This window comes from Corvus moneduloides, chromosome 2, assembly GCF_009650955.1.
Source record: "Corvus moneduloides isolate bCorMon1 chromosome 2, bCorMon1.pri, whole genome shotgun sequence".
Lineage (NCBI taxonomy): Eukaryota > Metazoa > Chordata > Aves > Passeriformes > Corvidae > Corvus > Corvus moneduloides.
In genome coordinates, this window is record NC_045477.1 from 118281342 (window position 1) to 118304851 (window position 23510).

The following is a 23510-nucleotide window of genomic DNA, read 5'->3' on the forward strand; positions in this document are numbered from 1 at the left end:
ACCCAATATACAATGTCCACAAAAAATATGGTTTATTGGACTAGATTAAATGATATAATTCTTAGACACTGTTATTTGTATTAACAATGCTCTTGCAGAGGAACATAACATGATACTTTTTTTTCCTGCCTCTAATGAGATCTCAATGCAGGTAATTCATGACAAAGGGCACTGGATGCTTTCCAAGTCACACAGCTTTGACAAACTGTAAGAGATCTTGCATATCCAAATAGAATTTCAACTTTTTGCCTTGCTGAATTAATTTTGTGCTTTTGAGTTCTCTTGAAGCTATGAAGAATTATAAACCATTAGAGCTTGACAAATACAGAGTTGTTCAGATTTGTAACAAAAACGCAGAGACAATCATTAAAATACACCATCCTTTAAAAGTGAGGCCATGTTACTTTTGACTCAGAGCATGGCTGGCAGCTGGGGAGCTGGAATAACACTGAAAAAAAACCTATGAAGTGACATCAAACAGGTCAGATGAGTTTTCCTTTCTCTTTTCTTACCAATACATCTCTCCTCACAGCACTATTGTATCTGTGCAATGGATACTGCATGTTACATTTCTTTTTTTGTCTTCAATGTTTGTTGGAATTGTCACCATCCAAATAATTTGGGTAATGTATTCAAATGTAACCCAACAATGCTGAATAAACTGCATTGACAGTGGTTGGGTTTTGTTTGTAAAGTTGTCCTGAATGAAATTTCAGACAATACCCACCTCATAGGTATATTTACAAAACATTGCACCATTTCCATGGCACAGATGGATTATGGATGCCTTGCAACGAGCAATCACATCAATAAAACTTTAGATAAAAACCTGACTGCCATTTCTGCCCTCTCCATTTAACACTGTGGGCAACAAAATATTTGGACAAGCAATAGGTTCAGTGGATCTACGATCAACAGAAACAGATCCAGACAGCCAATACCTTTCCATAATAAGTTATATGTATTAAAACCAAACCAAACCCCAATGTGTCTTGATCCTGAATTTTTCTGTGCATACCAGATCCACCGAGTGACTGTTTGCATCTCTATCCTTGGAGGAATGTGGCATCTGCAACCTGAGGCAGTAACAACCATGCACATACAAATGGTTTTATGCATACTCCACAGGAGACTTTTCACCCACAGGACAAAGTAACAGTACAACATGTTGAACAGGCTGTCACACCCTACTTACCATCATCTTCTCAACAAAATCCATTATGCTAATATACAATGAGCTTTTTAACACATAGTGAACAATACTTGCACAAACAAGTATAATTAATTTATCAATGTATTCTCCAGAGTTCTTTATTGATCACAGAGACCGATACAGCCTACACCAATACCAAAACCAAATTAAATTCAGTCCTTCACTGTAAATGAGAAAAGACAAGAGCAAAATTAATTTCTGGCAGTACCACAAACCGTGGACTGCCACAAACTTAGTGCGAGAGCTGGGACAGATTACAATTGAGTAGCTGAGACCAACCAGCAGGACCCCAGTATTTTGAAGCAATTGTAGATGAGCTACAAAAGAACAGTTTTGATACAGTTGCTTATGAGGAGTAATCTGGCAGAGGACAGTCAACATTGAGGACTAGTAAAAAACAGCATTAAAGTATGCAAAAGGTCACAAAATGTAATTCTGTTGGCTGAAGTAGGTAAATAAACATTTATCAGTTTATTTAACTGATAATCCAGTTATCCTACGACAAGGTAATGAAGCAGGTTCACTCTCTCTCTTACAGGATCACAGAAATAACTGGTGTGAAGCTTCATGAAAAGCTTTGCTCTGGCACCAGGCTCTGCTTCCAAGCTGAGTTCTAATGTAGAGAGCTGCTGCAAAGTCTTTGCCTCATTCATGTAAGGAAAATTTCCAAAGAAAGATTTCAAATCTTCCAATTGTATCAAAAAAGGTTTTAATTTAATTTGCTCTCCCCCTCCTCACTGTTCCCCTTCAGAATACATAAATGATCACTCGCAGCAATGCACCTCAATCTTTACCAAATAAGCAAATTAAAAACAAAACATGCAGAGTAGTGATAAAATATCCAAATAAAAACTGAACTCAGAGAAATGCCAAGTGGACATCTGATTCTACATCAAAACCAAAACCAAGCTGCCTGGGCTGTAAAGTTTCATTCACCCTGTACTGAGAGGCACCAAAGCTCTCAGGGAGATGTGTGTCCTACCCAGAGATGCACTATACCCATCTAGCTCACTTCAGTTCAGTCAGAGGTTCATGCACTGAATGAGAGCTGAGTTCTGGCACAATGTGGTGACACCAGCTGCTAAATCAGAAAACCAGGAGTCTTGTCAGACCTTCAGGAAAGGCAGCAGTGGAGGCTGGGGCAAGACCTGGAAATACCAAAGATTTCTCCTGCGCAAGAGCATGAATTTCAGTTCAGTGAAGAGAAGGAGTCAGCTCAAAATGTGACAGGCTCAAGCCAGCTTTGGCACTTGTGTTACTGCAAGTAATGTGGTGACCTGTTCCCAACTCAGCAGGCAACCTGCTGTGAAGGTTTATTTGCACCAGTGACCACTTGAGCAACAGCTAAGGGTTTCTTATCCCAGGGAAAGCTCGCTTGCTAGCTGCAAAGCTGCCCAAGTCCAGCTGTTATTAAACAGAGACATGAGGTAATCATTATTTCCAGAAGAATTAACAGGATGCCAGGGGTGACACATGAAAAATGACAGACAGAATTTTAAAATACACGAACAAGTAGGCTTAAAACCTGCATTGCCTTTTTCCAATTTAAATTCTGTCCAATGAAAGACAGTTTGACAGCATGAAGTGCAAGTTGTCCTACACTGGCTCAAAAAAAAAAAAATCACTGGAACAATCAAACCCTGAACATTCCTTAAGTAAATGGACAAGTCTCTTGGGAATGACATGGGCAGAGACCATACTTTTTGTAGACCAAACCTGAGTAGAGATTGGATTTTGTTTCTTTTCTGTAAATAGACAAAACAAGTATTTCAAGGTAGAGCTGAAGTGGTTTCAAAATAGCAATGACCCAGGTCATAATCAGAATTTTGTATATACAATTTGTATTAACTTAAAAAAATAAAGAAGTTCAAAATACCTCCAGAGAACATTCTAGGTTAGCAAAATGTCCTGTACAAAAGTAGGCCACACTTGTTGGTTTAAAAGAAGTCCACAGCAGTTGGTCTCTTCTTAGCTGACATAGTAAATGGTCTCTTCATTTGGGGCTCTTTTGCTGGGGTCACTGTGGGTGACTTCAGCACCCCATGACGAGGTTTCTGTTCAGGATTGAAAGCCACACGGGAGGGTCCTTCTGGGCTCACTAATATACTTTTGTCAGTCTTTTTAAATTCTGTTGGAAAACAAGCCAACAAGTTAAAAGAAATGCAACCCCTGGAATAACTAGGCCTATCAATCAACTGTGGAATTTCCCAGCCCTGGAAGCCTGAGTTAGATCCTCAAGCCCAGCAAGCATCAGAAGCCTAAGAACTTGGCAGAGAAAACAGATGGTGGTGAAGCACATCTCTCAGCAGAGTCCCTTGGGGAACAGGGTCTGCTGCAACCCACTGAGAATCCTCCCGATGGTTCCACAGACCACCAGAGACTCTGGGCCTTTTCCTCAGACACAAGTGCTCCAGCTATCCTGAAGAACACCACACTGGAGTTTAAAAGATCACAGTGGGTAAGAAGTGTCTCTGCTCTGACTGCTGAACAGCTCCAGAGTCTCCTGGCCATCCCTTCAGCCAGCAGGGAGGCATTTGTTTTTCATTTTGTTCACCTGTGTTATATTAACATGAAGACATTTACCTAAATACACTGTTCTCAATTTGAACTTGACCTATTGCACACCTCAGAGAGTTAAAAAATACCTAAATGAATACATGGAATATAATTCTGTGCTATGGAGCAAGACATTTATTTAACAGGGAAAACACTGTCTGCTTACAGAAGGGAAGTGACATTTATCTACTCATAACCATTAATAAACCACAGGCAGCCAAGATAAAAAGCAAACTTTGCTACTACAAAGTCTGATTTTATCAGCATGTCAGCACCTTTGCCTTGGGAAACAGAAGTGAGCAATGATGACTGTGAAGTGCACGTGTTTCCCTCAGAGGAGCCCTGCAAAGAGGCAGCTCAGGAAGGCAAGTCCATCACCCTGCTGCAGTGTTCCATCCATGAGGCTCCTTCTGCAGGTCACTAATCCAGCACCCTGGAACTGCTCAAGTCTAGCTGCAGGGCTGAATGGCCTGAACTTTACCATCTCCTCTGGAAAGGAACTTGAGGAGAGTTTGTAAACGAAATACAAATATTGAGACAAAAAAGGATCAGAATCATCCTGTTCTAGAGGTGTTCTACAGGTGTGGGAGTATGTACAGCTACCAGAGAGACTGTGGACACACACACACATGTCAGACTCACCTGCAGTCATGTTTTTATTCAAGCCAAACGTGACTTTTTTGGAGCTGGGCGACTGCAGCTTGTTCAGCTATAAAGCAAAATAAACACATGAAATAAAATAAGACTTCTGAGGCAATGCTGTGGGTTCTTTCACCTGCACCCCACTGATGTAAAGCAACCTGCTTCCTTCAGTCGGTTTAGAACTGCCCCAATCCTGTGGCACTGACCCTTGCTAAGACAGCACTGTTTTTCTAGCCAAAAGCAAACATATTCCATTTGTGCAGAAATCACATACTCTCCTTAATGTCATTATGTAATTCAGCAACAAACAAGAAGATATTTGTGTGTTAAACAGACTGGCCCCACTGCACTCAGGCCTCAAACTAAGAGGACTTGAAAAGCTTTCGATGTTAAAAAGGTCTAGAGAAGAAGGCAGTCTTTTGAAGCCCTGTACTGCTGCCACTCTCCACAAATGAGAAGAAATGGAGGCTCAAAGTCCCTTTGCAAGACTGAAAATCAGTTTATGCTTTTGCTTTCTTGTGAAATGAGCAGATTCAGAATGGTGTGCGTTCAACAAGAAGGTTGAAAGCAGAGGGGAAGGAAGAAGAGATTTCAGAGACATCTACAACTCATTTTCTGAAACTCTGAAGCTGTGTTTGACTCTGTCTACAGGGAAATGCCTCAGCATTTCCAGTTTTATCTGCTCATTTTAGGAGACTAACACAGAGTGGAAAAGACAGCACGAGTGAGGTCGCAAGCTGGGGAGCTTGCTTGGGAAGACATTTGTCCCCAGACTCAGCTGCCCTTTGTGAGATCACCTTACCTGCATGGATGTCCTGGTGGAAGAGATGGCGCTTCTGGCTTTCCTGAAGAACACTGCCTTTGGTACAGTTGATTTTTCAAATTTTACAAAATCACTTGCTGGTTTCACTTTCTTTTTCTTTAATGGTGACAGAGCAGCACTGCTTTCCTGAGGAGGGAAAGGGAAAAATGCTTCAGTACAAAGTACTGTAGTTAACTAATACCTGGTGCAGGGATCAGTGCTGACCACACACTCACATCAGCTAATCATCATATTTAACTCTCAGCAGGTAATTTTGCAATTAGCATGAGTGAAAGCAGAAGTTTAAGGCAAGCTCTGCACAGAAATAGGGAAGTCATTGCAAAGCACAAAAGGAAGAATTTGCAATGGATTTGCCAAGCCCATCAGAGTGCAAACAAACACATTTTCTCCATGTGCATGAGGATACTTCACAATTGATCCAGCTCTCCAGCGCACAAGTGATCTTTTTTTTCCCTTCACCATAAGCAAAAACTCTTCCGTGGTACTTCTGGATGAATAAGATAAATAACTAATGAACAAACACAACTTTGGGCTAAGATGGAGAGCTTGAAGAAAAAAATGTGACTATATTATCAGAAATCCAGCTGTTGTGTAGTGCTACTGGTTTGCTGCCTGAAATTCATACTTTTATGGGATTTAAAGCAATTCTTGTCTCCAGCACAAGGCAATTCTTAGGACCTGCACTGGCAGAGGTTTCTAACCTGCTGTCTGTGGACTAGTCAGATACCTGTGGACTGTGGTGAGAGGAAGTTCAGCTATGCTTCTCATCAACCTACAGACATGGAATTCCGAAGGAATTCACTGAAAGCTGTGGAAAATGTCCAGAGGATATGGCCTCTTTTGATTTGAAAATCACTTATGCTTTAAATAAAGGGAAAACCCACAAGACTTTTAGCTTTCTGAATTGTGGAGACATCTCTGAAATAATGCTGATCTTGTCAGCTTTTTTCCCCTTCTCCTCCTCTTTCCTCTGAACATTTGAAGCTATTTCTCTGGAGGTGTGTGTTGTCCTTGAAATCAAGAATCAAAACATGCCCCTTATTTCTGGGCACAGGGCCAGGATTATATAATTAAAATCAGGAAATAAAACAACATGTTATTTCTCAAGCAACGAAAACAAAATTAGCAAAGCTTAACTTCCTCCGCATTTACGCATTTTAGCTTTACCCTGCCCTCTTCTTTCTTTCATCAGTATTCTCCCTCTCCTCCTGACTCAGCTTCCATGTATCTTTCCTTGTCTCCATCCCTCTCCTCCCTTTCAGCACACGCACAACTATGTGAACTGGGCAATTAAAAGCAAATGCCATAATTTCTTTGGAATTCTACATGTGAAGAGTGACCCACTAGCCCATGCCCTGACAGTCAACAAGCCGGTGCTGGGGCTGTGCTGCTGCCTTTCCCTCAGCGCCTTACACTGATTTGTGCCAACAACTCATTTCCATGAAGTCTGCAGGAACATCTTATCTTTAATCTATCACAGGTCTTGGAACCTGTTGGTCAGTTACAGCAAAGTCTTAAAGAAAGAGATGGGGGTGTCATAATCATATTTTCTTAGAAACTAAACTTTTATAGACAAAGAAAAACCAGGTGTGAGATACGGAATATTGAGACAACAGGAGACAAAGCCAATGGTTCCTACTTGGAAAGCCCTGCAGTGAGAGAAATGCAGTCTGAATAGTCCCTCTCAGGAGTTTATCATCAAAAACCAGAAAATGTCAGTTATTTTATTGTTATTTAAGCAAAGTTCCAATATGAATTTTTTCTCCTGTGAAGGACTGAATAGTTATATCTTCATATACAATGCTGCACTACTTAACTAATTCTAGAGTTTTAAACTTAAGTCAAACAGAGGTGAGCTCATAGGCTCATAACATGCACTTTTAACTCTTTTATGTGCTCATAATCTCATTTGTGCTTTATGAATTTTTTTTCCACCAAAGTGAGATTGTCAGCAAGACTTCCAAGAATGTAAGTAAACCCCTGAATGTGTTAGGGTGAATATGCACATGGGAAGGGTGAATATGCACATGGGAAATGAGCAGTTAAAAATCATTTCAGTGGCTGGAGAGGGAAGAACCTCTGCACTCTCTCTCTTAGCCACACTATCAAAATTACACAGTGCAAAGTGCTTTTTGACACTCACATCACTGAGAAAAATCAACCCTGTTCTACTTATTGCCAAAAAGAAAATGGGGGTGGGAGATGGTGGGGAATAAATAGGTTGTTCCCAAACTGCAAGACATACATTTTTGAAGAAGATGACTACAAGCAGACCTTCCTAGCAAAAAACCCACAGTACTGTCTTTATAAAAAACTGGATCATTCATAAATGTGATTACATAGCCACTGATGACATTAAAGGTCACAGGGTCATATTCTCTATTCCAATGTCTATTCTCTTTCCCCAAACACTTTCCCCTGACAGTCCTATCAGTTTGTTTAAGATGGAGCAGTGAGTGAGCAAAAGAAGCCACTCCTGGAATGCTGTGGGCAATTTTACAAGGAGCTTATCCTAATCTGTGTGCTGCTGCTGCAGAGGGGATGCTCCATCTTCCCATTTCTCATTGTCTTGTCAAAACGTGATGCCCTTTGTAAGCATGCTGTAAAGCTCAACCAGAGACCCAATGCAAAAGAATAATTAACGCAGGGACTAAAGAAAAAAAAAGAAAGACAAAGAAAGACAACCCCATCTTGCCCATAACATCCCATTTTTCAGCTAGATGGGTTCTTCCAGCTGAGAGGCTGGCACAGGATTTAGTGTCATTGTACAGCAGGGTGTGACACTGTAACAGTGTGTGGATTTCTGGGGAATCAAGTTCTTTTTGGTGGCAATGCATGATGACATCAGCATGCAGCCCATGCAGCCCCATGCTCAGAAAGCTAAAGCCAAATTTGAAAATGAGCCTGGCAGTTCCTGAAGCAGGCAGAGAAAAGAATGAGATGTACATACCACCTTCCTGCTTTTCTTGCATGCAGTCTCCAGAACTCCATTGGCTTCGACTGAGTTTAGCACCTCTTTCACTTTTCTCTTCTTTTTCAGGGCTGCTGCATTCTGACTGGAGACTTTCATCCCTTCCAAACCACCTAACTTTGTCTTCACTGCGACCTTTCTGGAGGGCACAGATTCAGCCCCTGCCTTTCTTGGCAGGGTCCCCAGCACACCTTCCTTGTTGGGTTTCAGGTCAGTTTGCTGCACAGGGGGTTCCCCATTCACCAGGACAGCCCCTGCTTTCTGTTTCTTTTTCATAGCCTTAGGAGGTGATGGCATGACAGATGGGTTGACATCCTCTGCTGCACTGGCACTGGCTGGTCCATTCTGACATGCTGGTTTTGCAGGAACATTCTGCACTTTTGGATTCACGTTCTTCAAATGACTCTTTTTACTCTGCTCTGCGTCAGTCAGACTGTTCTGCGCAGAGATACTGTGATTTTCTCTGGTGTCAGTTGCTACATTTGTGGTCTCACTGGTCTCATTTACTAGCAATTTCTTTTTCTTCCTCTCCTTGTTATTTTCTGGCACCTTTTCCTGGCTAGAAGCATCAGATCCAGATGTTTCAGCTTTTCCCTCCTCACAATTTCCATCAGCTGTTCCAGAATCAGCACTTGGGCTGTCCCTCTTCTTCCGTTTTTTCCTCTTCCTCTGGGAAACTGATGACACCTTCACACTTGAAAGCTCTTCTTTATCCTCTAAATCCATCACAAAAAGAATGCCATAACACAGATGTGAAACACAAAGGTACTTAAAACAACTGAACTCTATTTTTTTTTTTGTTCTTTTCTTTTAAAATAGGTGTACCATTTTCCTGTTATCAGCCTGCACAACAGTTTCACTGTTACAGCTGCTCAGGACACTGCAGTCTGCTGATGTCTGGCCTAATTAATACTTTGCTAATTTTGCCTTGTCACAGCTAAGATCTAAACCATTCCCTGTGGCAACCTTATTTTTCATAGCAACATCCCTAGAAAGAGTTATTACCCACCTGTTAAGCCCATCAGAAGGGCAACTCAGGGGTTCAGTATTCCAGCATCCCGCATCCCCAAATTCTTATATTTCAACACTCATCCTGTTTTAAGACTGACATGTTTCTGCTTTCCTACAGTAAATTCACCTGCTCAAAGGAGCGATGCAAACACCTGCTTCCAGTTCTGCTTTTGACTGAAATTTTTGAGGTGATGCTTGCCTCAGAATTGGTAAGAGAACTCCCCCCACTTTCAAAGAGAACTTAATTTCACATTTAACCCTCATCACAACAGGCTACAAATCAGCACATCCTGAACAACAGTGTTGCCATCCTCAGAACAGCTGGTATCTGACACTTTGCCAAACTGTACAAGTCACTGCAAATTGTCTCTTTTCCAAAGGTTGATCTTGCCTTACCTTTTACTTTTTCCAGCTCATTTTGCTGCCAAGGCTTGACGGCTTTTTTTTTTCGCTTTCGCCTGCCGAATTCATCATCGTCTTCATCTGTAGAAACATCTTCAGGAATATCTTGGGGGAAGATTCCTGTTGAGAAAGGATAAGGTATCAGAAAACTGCGAGTCCTACTTCTATGAACAGTTATATGAACTGTTCATATACAGTGTAACTCCCACAGAAAGAAAAAACAACTCCTTTTTCCCCACCCAACCTTAAAGAAAAACATATGACTGATTCCTATTTGTTTAAGCAAAAATAATCATCTTTTATTTCAGGACAAAGTACAGGGTTGCTCAAATTGTGAAAGGAATTTGGCCATCTCACCAAAACCATGTAATGTGTCTTAATGAGCTTTAAAAAACCCACAAAACTCCCAATACAATATTCTTGAAATAGACATTAAAAAAGAGAAAAAAAATTCCAGTACATATCGTATGGGAGCATTATATATCATTTAATGGAAAATAACTGCTGTCTCTATCTGGTGCTCAGTCCTTACCTTCTGCTAAGTCCTGGAACCTGGAGGGGAGAGGAAGGGAGAAAAGAAAAACCAAAACATTATTACTCATTTAGTACTGATAATAACACTAGCAGAACAGCACTACTGCACTTACTATGGTTTTGTCAAAATAGGAACAACATATTTTGCATAGGAAGTTACAGAGAGCTCACTCCAGAAGAGATCTGCCTCAGAAACCCCCAAACTCAAACCAAATCACTGAAAGGATTGAGAAAACAGCAGTTCAACATTTTTTCTGCATCTGTTCCTTGTGTCACACAAAACCTGATGTCACATCCTGCAGAACAAACCCACCCTGTGCAGATAAACCTCTGCAGATAAACCCCAACTGGCTGCAGTTGTCTGGTACCAGTGAGGAACAGCATGACACCATCACCAGGACAAGAGAGGCTGGACAGAAAGCAAATGCAAGTTGTTCAGGAAAAGGTGAACTTCAGGAGAACTCACTTTTTGACCAGCTTGTACAGACGCTTTCTGTTCAGGGAAGGTGTATTTTTCCTGCTTGCAAATTCGAAGATTTTGTCAGCAACAGCCTTGTAATCAAACTGTTGGGGGGAAGTACAATGCAGCTTTTCTTAGTTTATCCATGCAAGATAACTCAGTGCAACTCGTGTTACCAGTACATCAAGTATTAAGCTCAATAGGTAAATTGTAAAGATACACATCTTGAAACAGACACTTCCTTTAAACCCCAAATGTTTTCCTCTGTTGAAATTTACGCCCCCTTCACACACTGATTTGTACAGATGGCTGCTTCATTAACAGAACAGCTGAACTTGGTATCACTTTCTCAAACGTTCCCAACCTTAATTCCTACTCAAGAGAGAAGCCAACCCACTTCAAAACTTCCATAAATATTTAGTTAAATATCAGATTTAAAGTGTGTCATGTCCTAATTCTTGCTTAAAAGCCACAGATGCATGAAGTGTATCCACCTGCATGTGTGTTTGATGGGAGGATCTGTCAAAATCACTACACTGCACTGGCCCTGGGTCTAGAAAACCCAAATTGTAACATATTATCCTCTCTCCTATGTATCCTGATGCCTTTTCCTGGTCTTAAAATCAAGAGTCAAACACGGTTAGAAGGGGAAAAGGGATTTTACCTTGGTATTTATTTTTAAGAATCCTTAGGTGCACACGTCCAGGTCATATGGATTGAAATGCACCCCGCCGAATATACCCCAAAAGATCTGGTATATCGTTACAGGTTTTACTAATTAGCAGATCTATCAAAGATTCCCCAATGAGAGGCTCGAGTGAGCCCCCTGCCCAAGGAACCTTCCCCTGGATGGTTCTATCTTGGTTTACAGAATGTGTTCTGGAGAGGACCTTGGGGTCTGGGGCACACTGATCCCTGGCTACGAAGCTTCTAAAATGTTGAGTCTCTCAGCTTGACAAACAAGTCCAAGAATGGAGGCAAAAAGCACTAGGAGTACAGAAGTTGTAAAAAGGCATAACAGGGGTATAAAAGAAAAGGCAAAAATCTTCATGGCATCAATCCCACCATCCATTTTCAATGAAGCTTAGGCTGATTGCTTCCCCACCCACCCAAACTGACTTGGCTTTTAGCACACACATTTTTAAATTATTGAAACAGGAAGGAAGGAGCAGAAAACAGAAGATACAGGAGAGAGGAAAGAGGAATTTAGAATTTAGAAATGGATTTATTTTACTACCACTCACAGAATACACATTACATAAATACCACCTTACATTAAATCAAAAGGAGATTGAAATTTTGTAACCTGTCTATCCTTTAACACCCTTTACTTCGGCACCTCTTGAAAGGAAGGGGGAAAAAGAAGTAACAATAACAGAGTAAGTAAGCCACAAACCTGAAGAACAGTCCCGATCCCATCATCAGCATTTTCATTGACATCCTCTGTTTTTTCAGAGCTCTGTGCTGATTTTCTTGACAGACATCTGTCTGCTATTGTAGAAAAAAGACTGAATATTAATGGTTTATTTGAGATAGTGACTCCAAAAGAACAAACTTTATTAAGCACATCTGAAGGGAAGATGGGAAAACACAATTATCCTCAAAACACCCTGAGCATGTGTTTGATTGGTTCAGAGCAGTATTTTCAGGAAACAAATTTTTCCATCTTGGCAACTCTTACCAGGGCAATTTAGAGCTTTCTCCTCACCTTTGGTTTTAAGCACCTCTTCATTTTCCTCTCTGCCTTCTTCAGAAGCATCCTCTTCATCACTGTGGGTACCCAGTTCTTTCATCAGGTCTTCAATGGCAAAGGGGGACTGATCCATGATCATCTCAAAGATGCCGGTGGCCACAGCATGGAGCACGCAGCGACTGTGTCACAGGAGAGCAGGGTGAGCCCAAAGGCAGACCATAAACACCCCTGCCTCTCACATTAAAAAAGGGGGACTTGGAGGGAAAATGGGTAAGAAAGAACGTGGAAGAACACCACGCTCTTCAGATGATGGAAGTGAACCTGTTACTCCCTAAACAGAAGTCCTTTAATCCAAGCAGTGTCCTGCTAATGTGCCCCTCTTAAATTTCACTGTTTGTTATGCTGACCTATATTACACTGCAAAGAAGCCAACCAGCTTAGCTGCTCTATGCATTAAAAAATTAAAATAACTGGACAAATTAATCAACAGAGGTTGATATAGTTCTTATAAATCCATGCAGACTATCTATAGCTTTGATAAACACAAGTTAGCTTCAAATGACTGTGAACATTGCTGGTAAAATACCCTTCTTTTTCTACATTCTGAAATTATGACTCTTTGATCCATTTATTACCATATTCAGAGTTTCTTAATTCTTAAAATGTATTTATCCTGTCATTGAACTTACTCTTTTGATTTGGCAGCAATTTTGCAGAAAGGTTCGATAAACTTGAGATTCTGGTCTGCTGTGAGCTGTTTGATTAGAAAGAAAAATCCTGTGAGTACAGAAAATACTGTATGTGTGCACTGAAATTCCATGAATATTGGTGTTTATACAGGAATCTTCTTTAACAGTCTTTCAGCATATTATCTAATTCCAACTGGCAGAGGTATCCAGGGCCTTTTTGTTACCACTGCTACCATCAACTTCCAGATTTCCCTGGAAGTATTATAAAAACACTGACTGCCTTGCAGACTTTTTTCTGCTGCGTACAGAAATACAACAAGGCTTCTTACTTTAGATATGGAAACAGGAGGCAGAGAAAACTTAAAACAATTTTGTTTACTTTCCCAAAGAAGGTCTGTAGCAGACAAGAGTAAGATTTGGGTTTCTCTTAACTGGGCTGCTTGCACCAAAACACTGTCAGCTACAATAGAGCTAAAGATCAAGATCCTTCCCTTCAAAATTCAATTTATGAGCATCATCAGTGATTGCAAATAGTCTGGGGGACTCACTCCCCTCTCCAGGCTTCCAGTGAGTGGCTTAGCTACAGTTGTATGACTGTGGAGCTGCAGAAATTATTTGGGCACCAAGCTCTGGCACTTCTCTGGTGCAGACATCTCTGTCTTGCTCCACAATCCATAACCACAAAACTGCAGGCAGGATTGGTTTGAATACTGACTGGAAGGAACAGGAATGGAAAACTGCTAACAGCTTTGTCCATTGCAAGGAGAAGTATCAGAAGCCAGAGACAAAAGGAAGTAACTGAGGAGCAGCCTGGGACAAGCGTGGGGCAGCAAGAAGGGTGCAGGGACAGGAGGAATGCACATTGGCTTTGCTGCTGCAAAACTCTGCACCACTGGAACAGCAGCCAAAATTAAGAGTCACAAATTAACTGTCACAGCAAAACACAGCAGGGCAAGACAGATGTCACCAGCAAAACAAACATCTGGATATGCAGGGTAAACTGCACAATGCACAGACAACAATAAGCAAATATTAGACAATGGTGAAAGCTCACTTTCCTTCTCTATTTAGGTGTTACATAACGAGCCAAGAGCAGGCTTTATGTCAGCCTTTGCAAAAGCAAAGACTGAAAAACAAGTTCACACAAGGGAAATTACACTGAGTCCCTTCTGAAACAAACAAATGAGAAATGGTCTAACTTTTCTATCACTATTTTTCCAACCTCAATTTGGAGCAGCATAGCAGTACTCAGGAACTTCAGAGAAACTACAATATTCTCACTGTCAAAGACATGAATAAAAGTAAAAGTGTAACTTGTAGTAAGTCACTTTCTTCAGGCTTACTCAGTGTTGTTATGCTATATTTAGAACAATTAAAAATTGCATAATCTAAAAATTACATTTCTTCTAAGATGCTCCATGCCACAGTTAACATCAATCAGGAAGAAAATGACAAAGTATTTTCTAACCTCCTTTGCACCAACTTTAGCCAATTCATCCAGATAGATATCAATGAAATGGAACTTTATCCCAGTGGGAGAATTGCTGTCTGGGTCCATAACTTCTTTCATTAATAGCTGCAGCAATGGTTCAACTAGACTGAAAAAAATAATAAAGGGGAAAAAAAAGAACAAGATATTCATATTCAATTGCTCATGTCTTATCTGCCTTGGAAACAAACTCGTCTTGAAAACAAACTCCACTTCTTTACTGTTATGGACAGCTATCCAATTTGAATTTTTTTCCTTTTTTTTTTATCCTGAGGCCTATCATTGCTATCTTTCAGGAGAGTGAAGTTTTGTATATTCCAAGCTTTCTCCCCTGGCGTTCTTTGGGACCTCCTGCAATTTTGCCCAGAACAAACATTTCCAGTCCCAAAGAGAATTCAAAACATTGAAAACCCATAAACCTTCTTTCAGTTTTACTTTAATACACCTTTCTTCAAAAGCATTTTAAAAGGCAAGAGGAAAGAAAGTCATGCTAGGCAGCTTCTCGGCTCCACCTGGGGAGGGAAAGGCAGTTCTTGAGCTTCCTCACTCTGCAAATAAAGGAATCACAATGCTCTCTTCTCACACTGCCTCCTTCCAGTGCAAGATGGAGGCCAAAGCCATTAGAAACCTTGTCAGAGATCAGTTTGGGTGACCATGTGTGTGGGAGGAAGGGCTTCAGCTTTATCAAACCTCCTCCCACACCTTCTGCTCCTGTCAAGGAACATTTTCATCTCTTCAACCTGAGGGCATTTACCCAGTGCAAAATTAAGGTGGAACAGGAGGGATGGGGTGTTCTTTAGCTCTGCATTCCTTTCTGTTTCCACAAAAACATGCCTGTGTGCATCCCACATTTCAGAGGGTAAGAGAGAGAAACCATAACCTTAACACTGGGTTATCGAGCACTTTCAATTAAAAGATTTAAATCTCTTCATAGATTTAAAGACAACAAGCTTAGAAGTGGCACAGAGCTCTAGACAGAGCAAATGACTGCAATTATTTGCCTTTTAATAGAATATGGAAGAAATACAACCAAAACCACTGATGTTTACAACAAATAGGAAGCTAGTTTACAATTAAGGCGTTCCGTCTTAGCAGAAGAGAACTCGCCATGATTAATCATAGTAAAATAAATATTAAAAAAAAAAAGTCAGAGCCAATCAGAAAACCAACATAAACAAAGAAAAAAATTCCTTTTCCATATTTTTGGGGATGCAGGTCCCCTGTCTGCACTCCCTGCAGGTGATATTTCATTGATAGCTCTTCTGGCTAAATCAGAAAATGAAATACATTAAATACTGTATTCAATTTAATGAAGTGTAACACCTGACTATGTCACTAAACAAAGTAAGTGATATAAAGGACAAATAAGCCTTAATGTTAAGACTTCATGACAGTAGCATCTATGGAAAAAAAGGATCTATTAAATGAAAATATATTTGAATACAGGTATATTGGGTGACTTGTTTATGATGCAACAACATTCAGAAATCCGCTTACCCCTCATCCCATTCATTTCTTTTCAGCACTTCAAAGGATTGCCTCAAAATCAGACGCATCAGCTGCAAAGCACAAAATCTGTTACACATTTTGTTTATGAAAACAGGTAGAGGAGTCACTGTGACTGTAACAGGAACAGATTTCTTGGTAAACCTCTTAAGCACAAGGTGGAAGGTGCCTCATCAACATTTCGACAGATTGTCTATCATGTAATGCAACAGAAGGGTGCTGTGAAGCAAAAAAAGGCAACAAACTATTTTCATATGCTAAGCACAGAAAAATCCATGATCATTTCTACTATACAGCTTTCTCTTGATTCACACCCCTGATTTCTTCATTAAGTTCTGCCTTAATCTAAGAAAAGCCACATCTTAAACTGGCTCAACAATATGGGACAGATGATAACAATAATAATTTAATTTACTCAAAACTTGCACTAAGAGACAGTGATATGTAACTACATTCGACTAGCTCAAAACACCTCACTTACTGAAATAACTTGTATCTGCTAATATTGGGAAAGAAAAACCAAGAGTGAATGTGCCTGTAATGACCTTCTTTCAAAGAAGAAGATAATGGGACTTTGTTCTTTACAAAGGTATGCTTTTTAAGATTTTAGTACTTGTTTTAATATTCTGTTTCCTATAGAAAGAATTCTGACAACTGAATGTACTGCAGTGGATACTTTACTGGTGAAAAGTTGGGGTTCTGGTGCAGAGTCTTTTATAGAAGAGTCTTTAAACAGCCTGATCTATATAACTGATGTTGATACAGTGTCCTTTGAGACAGTATTTATATTCCAATATATAAATCAATGAAAAAAATAACTGAGTTAGGAGGGAAAGCACTTAATATATATATAGAGATATAAACTGCACTGGCTTTTAGATTCACGCAGTGGTGAGTGAAAGCCTTTGAAACAAACATCTCTTGCAATGAGTCAAGAAGATGATCCCTTCTCTTCTCTTAAAATATACACCAAGGCATGTGCAGACAAAGCTGCCTTCCAGCACACCAGCACCACATGTTTTCTAGGAGAAAACCCCACCCAGAGATGTGTAAGTACCATGTAGTACTTGTCCAGACGCAGATTGTCAATCCCGTTCCATTCCCGGTTCATCGTTTGCCAAAATGTCTGGATGAACAGGTGTCCTGCAAGGGAGCAAGGAAAAACACCTGCATGTCTGGCACAATGGGTTATTTTGCTAACCTGAAAGAATCTCAAGAAAGGGATGCAGCTCCCTAGGATTCTCCTAGTGACAGGGACAGAGCTACGGGAAGACAGGCTTGAGACTGGTACAAGAGTCAATTAAACTTGAGAACAATACAAGAAAAGGCACACAGCTACTTTTAAAAACAGTCACAGGGACAGATTTGCATCTATTTTGTGTTATATATGCACAAGTTAAAGGAAAATATCCATTCTGCCCTCATTTCTACCCATGCAAGTTTTGGCATTGACTGAGTACTCCATTTCATGAGCATTTTGAATACCAGGGGCTTAACAGCTCATGAAACAAGGTTGGTTTTGAGCAGGAAATACGCAGAGCAGTCTACACAGAATGGAAAAGTAAGGGGACAAGTTTGCTTTGCTACCTGTCCTGCAAAATCTCACCTGTATCACACTAAAGACACAACTCTTCCTCTGCAGCAGCCAGAAAAAAACTGCACCTCCTTTAATGCAATCACACACACCAGTTGGACAAAAAGGAAAGAAAAATACCCCAAAGCAGCACCCCATCTGTCTGTCTGTATTCTGGCACTGTGATAGTGGAATCAGCAAAGAGGGAAGTACCTTACAAAGCACTAGGTAATTAAATAGTACTTACGAGTCTCTGTATTCTGAAACACGTGGATAAGCTGTGAGATATTGGCTGCAAGTTCCTCCTAAAAGTAAATAAATATAGTTAGTGTAGCATGTTTTGGAGTTTGGTCTCCTCACTAAACACACAACCAGCAAACAGCAAGAAGTATGAATTTCATGAAACATCTCTCAGAATGAGAAATATTCTCTCAACAGCTGCTTTAGGACTGCAGTTATCCTTCCACTAGGACTAGGTCAGCTGGAAGAGAAGTTTCAAGGGTATCAAAACCTGTTCACTTCACCAGATCTCGGCACAAATCATCTTTTTGACAGCAGACAATATTAAATTAAGAGGAGAAGAATCCCATTAACAAATGATGTAAAACTTATGGGGCACTGCTCTCATATACATCTCTGTGGAGCTGTCTGGGCCATGTGTGAGATAAACCTTGTTCATGCAGACAAGTGATTTGAAAATTGAGGTTACTGAGAGCTGGTACTCCAAAACCAGTATCTTTTGAAGGTAGGGAGACAAACTAGTAGAAGTTGACCAAAGTACATAGTAGAGACAAAGCTGGTAGTAGATGAAGTGCTACTGAACTAACATAGGAAAAGGAAATGGAAACTTTCACACTGAAATCTGCACTAATGTTATACCAGTTAAGGGCAACCTGCTGTTACTGCTTTAGTTACACCAAATCAACATTTCATGAGGCATCTATTTCAGCTCTCCTTTTGAAAGGTAAACAGCTACACCTGCCCCTCAGAAGGTGAGTCCAAACATGATCTGCTCACGTTCAGATCACCGAGTTACAGTCACCTCTTCTCCTGCATGTGCCACAGATAGGCTGCAGGGGAAGGAAAAAAAAAAGATAATTTTCCCTGTTCTAAATTAGTATGTCCTTAGAGTGTATTTTGGAGGGACCCCCTCAAGCAAACACAAACCCAGTTACTATACCTGAAGCAGAGGTTTATCCTGCATCCACATACAATAGAAAAGGCCCTTCCATATTTTCAGCAGTTCTTCCTGGCTGAAGCCACCTACAGACCAGAAAAAGTCTGAATGAAAGGAAAAAAACACACATTTCCACCAAAATATTTTCATGCAGTTCCCTCTGCTCCCTGCTTTCTTCTTTGTTTTTGTTATTTTCCCTTGGTTCCTACTGTAAGTACATTAACTGGAAGGCAGCTAGGCATAGAACAGTGATTCCATGAGTGTAAGATTCTACCTTGTACTGAAACAACAAAGATTTCAAAGCAATCACAGGTAAGATGAATACCAAGATAATTCTGATAAATCTCTCTGGCATATTTTCAACACAAAGTCTGAAAGAAATTTTTAATGAGGGCATCAGAACTAGTTTTACAAGAGACATGATGGGTTTTGTTTTGTTGTTTTTAACTTGTCTCACTTTACCAATAGTTTTACTCCTTACTACGAGTTTGTTTGGATAGAATAAACTTCTAGCAATCAACACATTTATTACTATATTAAATTTCTATATTAAATACTTCCAACAGTTAGTCTTGAGGTGTAGTAACACCTGAATTTTAACAGCAAAACAGTATTTTCATATTCCAGAAGTAAAGTACTACATGGAAGTCATAATAGCTGCTCAAGAACTGGATTTTTCATTACATCAACTACATTTCTGTGAAGTAAAATTGTAACAGTACATCGTTACAAGGCAGCTACAATGACCTACTACAGCTATTTTCAAACTATGGCCTACTAAATACTCCCAAGCAATTTCGTGAAAAATCACTTTGAAAAGGTCATCATCTTCAATAAGCTAAAATTTGCTCCACAAAGACCACTGTCTCAGGGGTGTGTCAGTCAAAAAGCCTGAGACCCAGCGTTAGACCTGAACTGTGCACCTTTTCCTTGGAACAAGTCATTTGAAAGCAATTATCACTCAGACAAAAACACCTGCAAACATGCTAGTGGAATCATCTGCAGTCCTGCTTGGTTAAAAAGAAAGGAAGTGAGGAAATATGCAAAATGCTATGTAGGAAGCCATATGTCCAGTAATATCAAGCCTTAATTATAAATTTAACTTCGATTTGACAGTAATGTTAAGATAAAATATGAAACAATTTAATTCACTGTTTAATTATTCATTGAAATATTAAAATTAATAACATTTCTTAAGGGAATTATATGTGACATACTGAGTGGTAAGAAGCAGGTTTAACCTCACAGGTAGCATCAACCCTACAGAGGCATCAGACAGAAGTATCACCTGCTACCTATAAATGCGGCTCAGGAGTTCACAGAATTGAATCACAGAATTATTCAGGTTGGAAAAGACCTCTCAGATAATCACTGCCAAGGCCACCACTAAGCCATGTTCCCAAGTGCCACATCTACACATCGTTTAAATCCCTCCAGGGACAGTGACCCCACCACTGCCCTGGACAGACTGTTCCAACGCTTGAGAACCTTCAGGGAAGAAAACACAGACTTCCATGGGGCTGCTTTTCATACATACAGGGCTTTTTAAAGTGCCTGAGGCAGTCCTGTGTCCATTTGACATAGGACTCTGACCAAAAGGTTTTACAGCAAGTTTCTTATCCTTGTGGCTCAAAAGGATAGTTTCAAGATTGTGTTTTCTGTTTTTAAATTTTACGTGCCGACCCCAGCCACAGCTGGTAAATAATAATCATTCAAGTAAGGCTATTTTAAAACCTGAATGCATTATATTAGCAACCACAGAACTGAAGGCCTTCTATACCTCAAACCTATCCTGAGAAAGATTTTGGCTTTAGGGCTTGAATTGTAACTGTCCCTGTGCACTGTAACTCTGTTCCTATGTATTGTTGGAGCTGGGATTAACATGTTACAACCACTCACAGCTACTTTAATGCAATCCTTGTCAGCATTTCTGTCTGGGAGCTGGGCAGCTTTGACACTGCTATCATTGAATTTGTTACAATTTTTCCTATTCTAGATAATTGCAATGGACCAGATCCACACAGGCACATTTCAGTGGAAATTACATAAATCCTTCACAGATCTGGGCCCGAGTAAGTGCAGCTCTGTCAGACAGGAAAACCCCCCAGCAATGCTTCCTCTGTTACCAGAAGTTATTTCTGTTTACTATCCTCTCATCAGTTCATTAGGTAGTTCTATGCCTCCCACAGAGTTTAACTTCTTGCTGAAAATTAAGAGCTCTGGCTCTGTGAAGAAGCTCCCCCAGCCTTAGCACAGACCACACTGAGCAGTCAGTGTGAACATCGGGTGAACTCCAGCACTTCTTCCAAAAGCCAGCACATTCTCAGCTCCTCAGGTTAGGGCATCTTACCTGGGTTGTGTGGTGTGTGAGCCTCATCCCTCTCAGAACACTGGATGGATATAAGGCTGCTAATTAATAAATAACTTAATAAATCCCCTTCTCTCCTGAACATGCTTTTTTTCCAAACCCAAAGAAATTACCCTTTGTTTCAAGTTTGAATAGTATCTACCAGCAAGTAAATCTAAGAGCTCTGGAAATTAGTCACCCTTATTTCCTACTCATTTGCATTCCATGGTGTGCTGATTTTAACATGCAAAAGGTTCACAGCTCAACTGAGCAATTTCCCTGTGATGGTTTCATGATGTCAGTACCTGAACCCGCAGCCTTTTCCCTCAGTTAGGAGTACTCCTGGCCTTCTTGTGGCTACTTCCACAAACTCCGAGGAATCTGCACTTTGCAGTGAGATGCACAGAGCACTGCTGAACACAGACTCCCCCTTAGAAAGTCTCTAGAGCTAAAAATAGCTGAAGGCTCAAAGAGTACTTGAGAGGTACATGATGTACACTGACCTAGTCCCCAGGCAATCCCTAGATTTATGTTAACTGTCAGGAATGGGATAATGACTGTTTGGCTCTCTGGCCTGACCCTGTAGGGCTATCCTAGGTGTCCTTCCCTCTGTCAGATGCGGCTAATGGGACAAATACTACCTGAAAAGGCAATAAACAATATCTATTTTACAGTCTTTTCAAGGAATTGACTCAGGTCCAACCATTACTCCAGCTCCAGTTTAGCCCTTGGGGTCAGGTCTAGGCTGGTTCCCCAAAGCCACAGATATAAAATATAGGTGCAGTATACAGTAATACATAATTTAAATGTATGATAACAAAACCATGTACGAACCAGCTTATAAAATATATTTTATAAAAATTATATATAAATTATAGATTATATATTACATTATATATATTATATATAACATAACATATAGGAAAAACCCACATCCATGTGGAAACTGTGCACAAGACACTTTCAGGTGCAGGAAGCTTCAGACTGGCATTGCCAGACTCAAACTGTCCCCAGAAACACCGGTGAACTCTTGTTCTAAAGTGCCAATATATAGCTCCACGTTGAATTTATAGAAAAATATGGCAGAAAAACTTTTGATACTATGAATGTGGAGATAGCCCAGATGGGTAACAGAATCAGCTTCAATTACACAAGTGCTGAAACACTCCTGAACCTTCCCCAATTTCCTCCAATGCTCCTGAATATCAGTCACGGAAAAAAAACATCGCCTCACAGAAACAGCAGAAAATGAAACTTCATGCTGCATATACAGGGCAGTTTCCAGCCTGGATCAGTGCATTTACACCCTGTTCCTTGGGAACGAGAGCACATGAGCCACGCTGCTCCCATCCCAGATTTGTTAATGCTGCCAGCAAGACCCTCCCCCGGTCCAAGCTGATCCTTCCCGAGCCCCTCCAGTGTCCGGAGACGCTTCCCGGGCGAGGATCCACGAGTCCCTCTGCTCCCGGGTGCTGGGGCTGCGCTTGCGGCAGCAGGGGGGCAGAACGTGCGTACGCACGGTGAAATACATGCGTAAAAGTTAAACAAAAGTTAAAAAGGGAAAAGGAAAATACACGAAATAAAAATAAATAAATCAAAAATTAAAACAACAACAACAAAAAACCTCCAAAAAAACAGCAACAAAAAAAAACGAACAAAAAAAAAAAAAAAAAAACCCCAAACCAAGCCGGAAAGAAGCCCCGAGGAGGCGCGCTGGGCTCTGGGCGCACACGTGGTGCTTCCCTCCCCATGCCGTCCGTCCGCCGGCGCCGCCGCTCCCTCCGCGCCCCTCGCCACGGCACCGGGCCCCTGTCCCCGTCCCTGTCCTTGTCCCGGTCCCTCCCGACCCCCGGGCCGCCCCGGTCCGTACCGGCGGAGCGCTGGGTCCGCACGCCGATGTAGCCCCGCAGCTTTTTGAGGGCGCGGTCTCGGATGCGCTTCTCGTTGGCGGCCAAGCGCTGCGCGAACTGCACCTCGGGCGGCTGCACGGCCGCGGGAGCCATGGCCCGGCCTGGCCCTGCTCCGCTCCTGCCCCGCTCCCGGCCCGGCCCGCACCGCGCCGGGCTCCGCCTGATGCCGTCACCGACGCGGGGCTCCGCCGTCACCGCAGGGAAGGCGGGGCACCGGGATGGGCACAGGGAGGGCCGCGGGGAACGCGATGCGGAGGTCGGGGCTCATCGGCACCAGCGGGGCGGGCGCACCCACGGCAGGCACCGGCCGAGGTCTCCCGGGGCTTTGCACCCCAGAGATCACAAAGTCATTAAGGCTGGAAAAGACCTCCGAGATCATCGAGCCCAGTCTGTGACCGATAATCACCGTGCCAGCCAGCCCACGGCACTGAGTGCCACGTCCTTCCCGAATCGAGGGGCCCAGAGCTGGACACAGCACCTCAGGTGTGGCCTCACCTATGCCCAGCACAGAGGC

At 41.5% G+C, this 23510-nt stretch overlaps 1 protein-coding gene across 1 annotated transcript; it reads right to left on the reverse strand.

The window, feature by feature from the left end:
* Positions 1 to 8: 8 nt before the first annotated feature.
* Positions 9 to 23469, reverse strand: RRP1B (ribosomal RNA processing 1B). Its single transcript, XM_032101010.1, has 16 exons — positions 22957 to 23469; positions 18743 to 18825; positions 17810 to 17867; positions 17047 to 17132; positions 15981 to 16042; positions 14463 to 14592; positions 12995 to 13059; positions 12321 to 12484; positions 12009 to 12103; positions 10619 to 10716; positions 10151 to 10170; positions 9613 to 9738; positions 8185 to 8921; positions 5214 to 5360; positions 4412 to 4478; positions 9 to 3341 (listed from the first exon to the last, which is right to left on the reverse strand). The coding sequence occupies exons 1-16, from the start codon at positions 23087 to 23089 to the stop codon at positions 3151 to 3153; spliced, it is 2262 nt and encodes a 753-aa protein (XP_031956901.1). The 5' UTR covers positions 23090 to 23469; the 3' UTR covers positions 9 to 3150.
* Between the last annotated feature and the right edge of the window lie 41 nt (positions 23470 to 23510).

Excerpts from the sequence above, each read along its gene's own strand:
- RRP1B (XM_032101010.1), bottom strand. The coding sequence starts at position 23,089 with ATGGCTCCCGCGGCCGTGCAGCCGCCCGAGGTGCAGTTCGCGCAGCGC. Across the intron at positions 10,717-12,008 it reads GGATCGGGACTGTTCTTCAG|TTTGATTACAAGGCTGTTGC; the intron begins GTTTGTGGCTTA and ends TCCCCCCAACAG. Across the intron at positions 8,922-9,612 it reads TGAGCTGGAAAAAGTAAAAG|AGGATAAAGAAGAGCTTTCA; the intron begins GTAAGGCAAGAT and ends TGATGGATTTAG.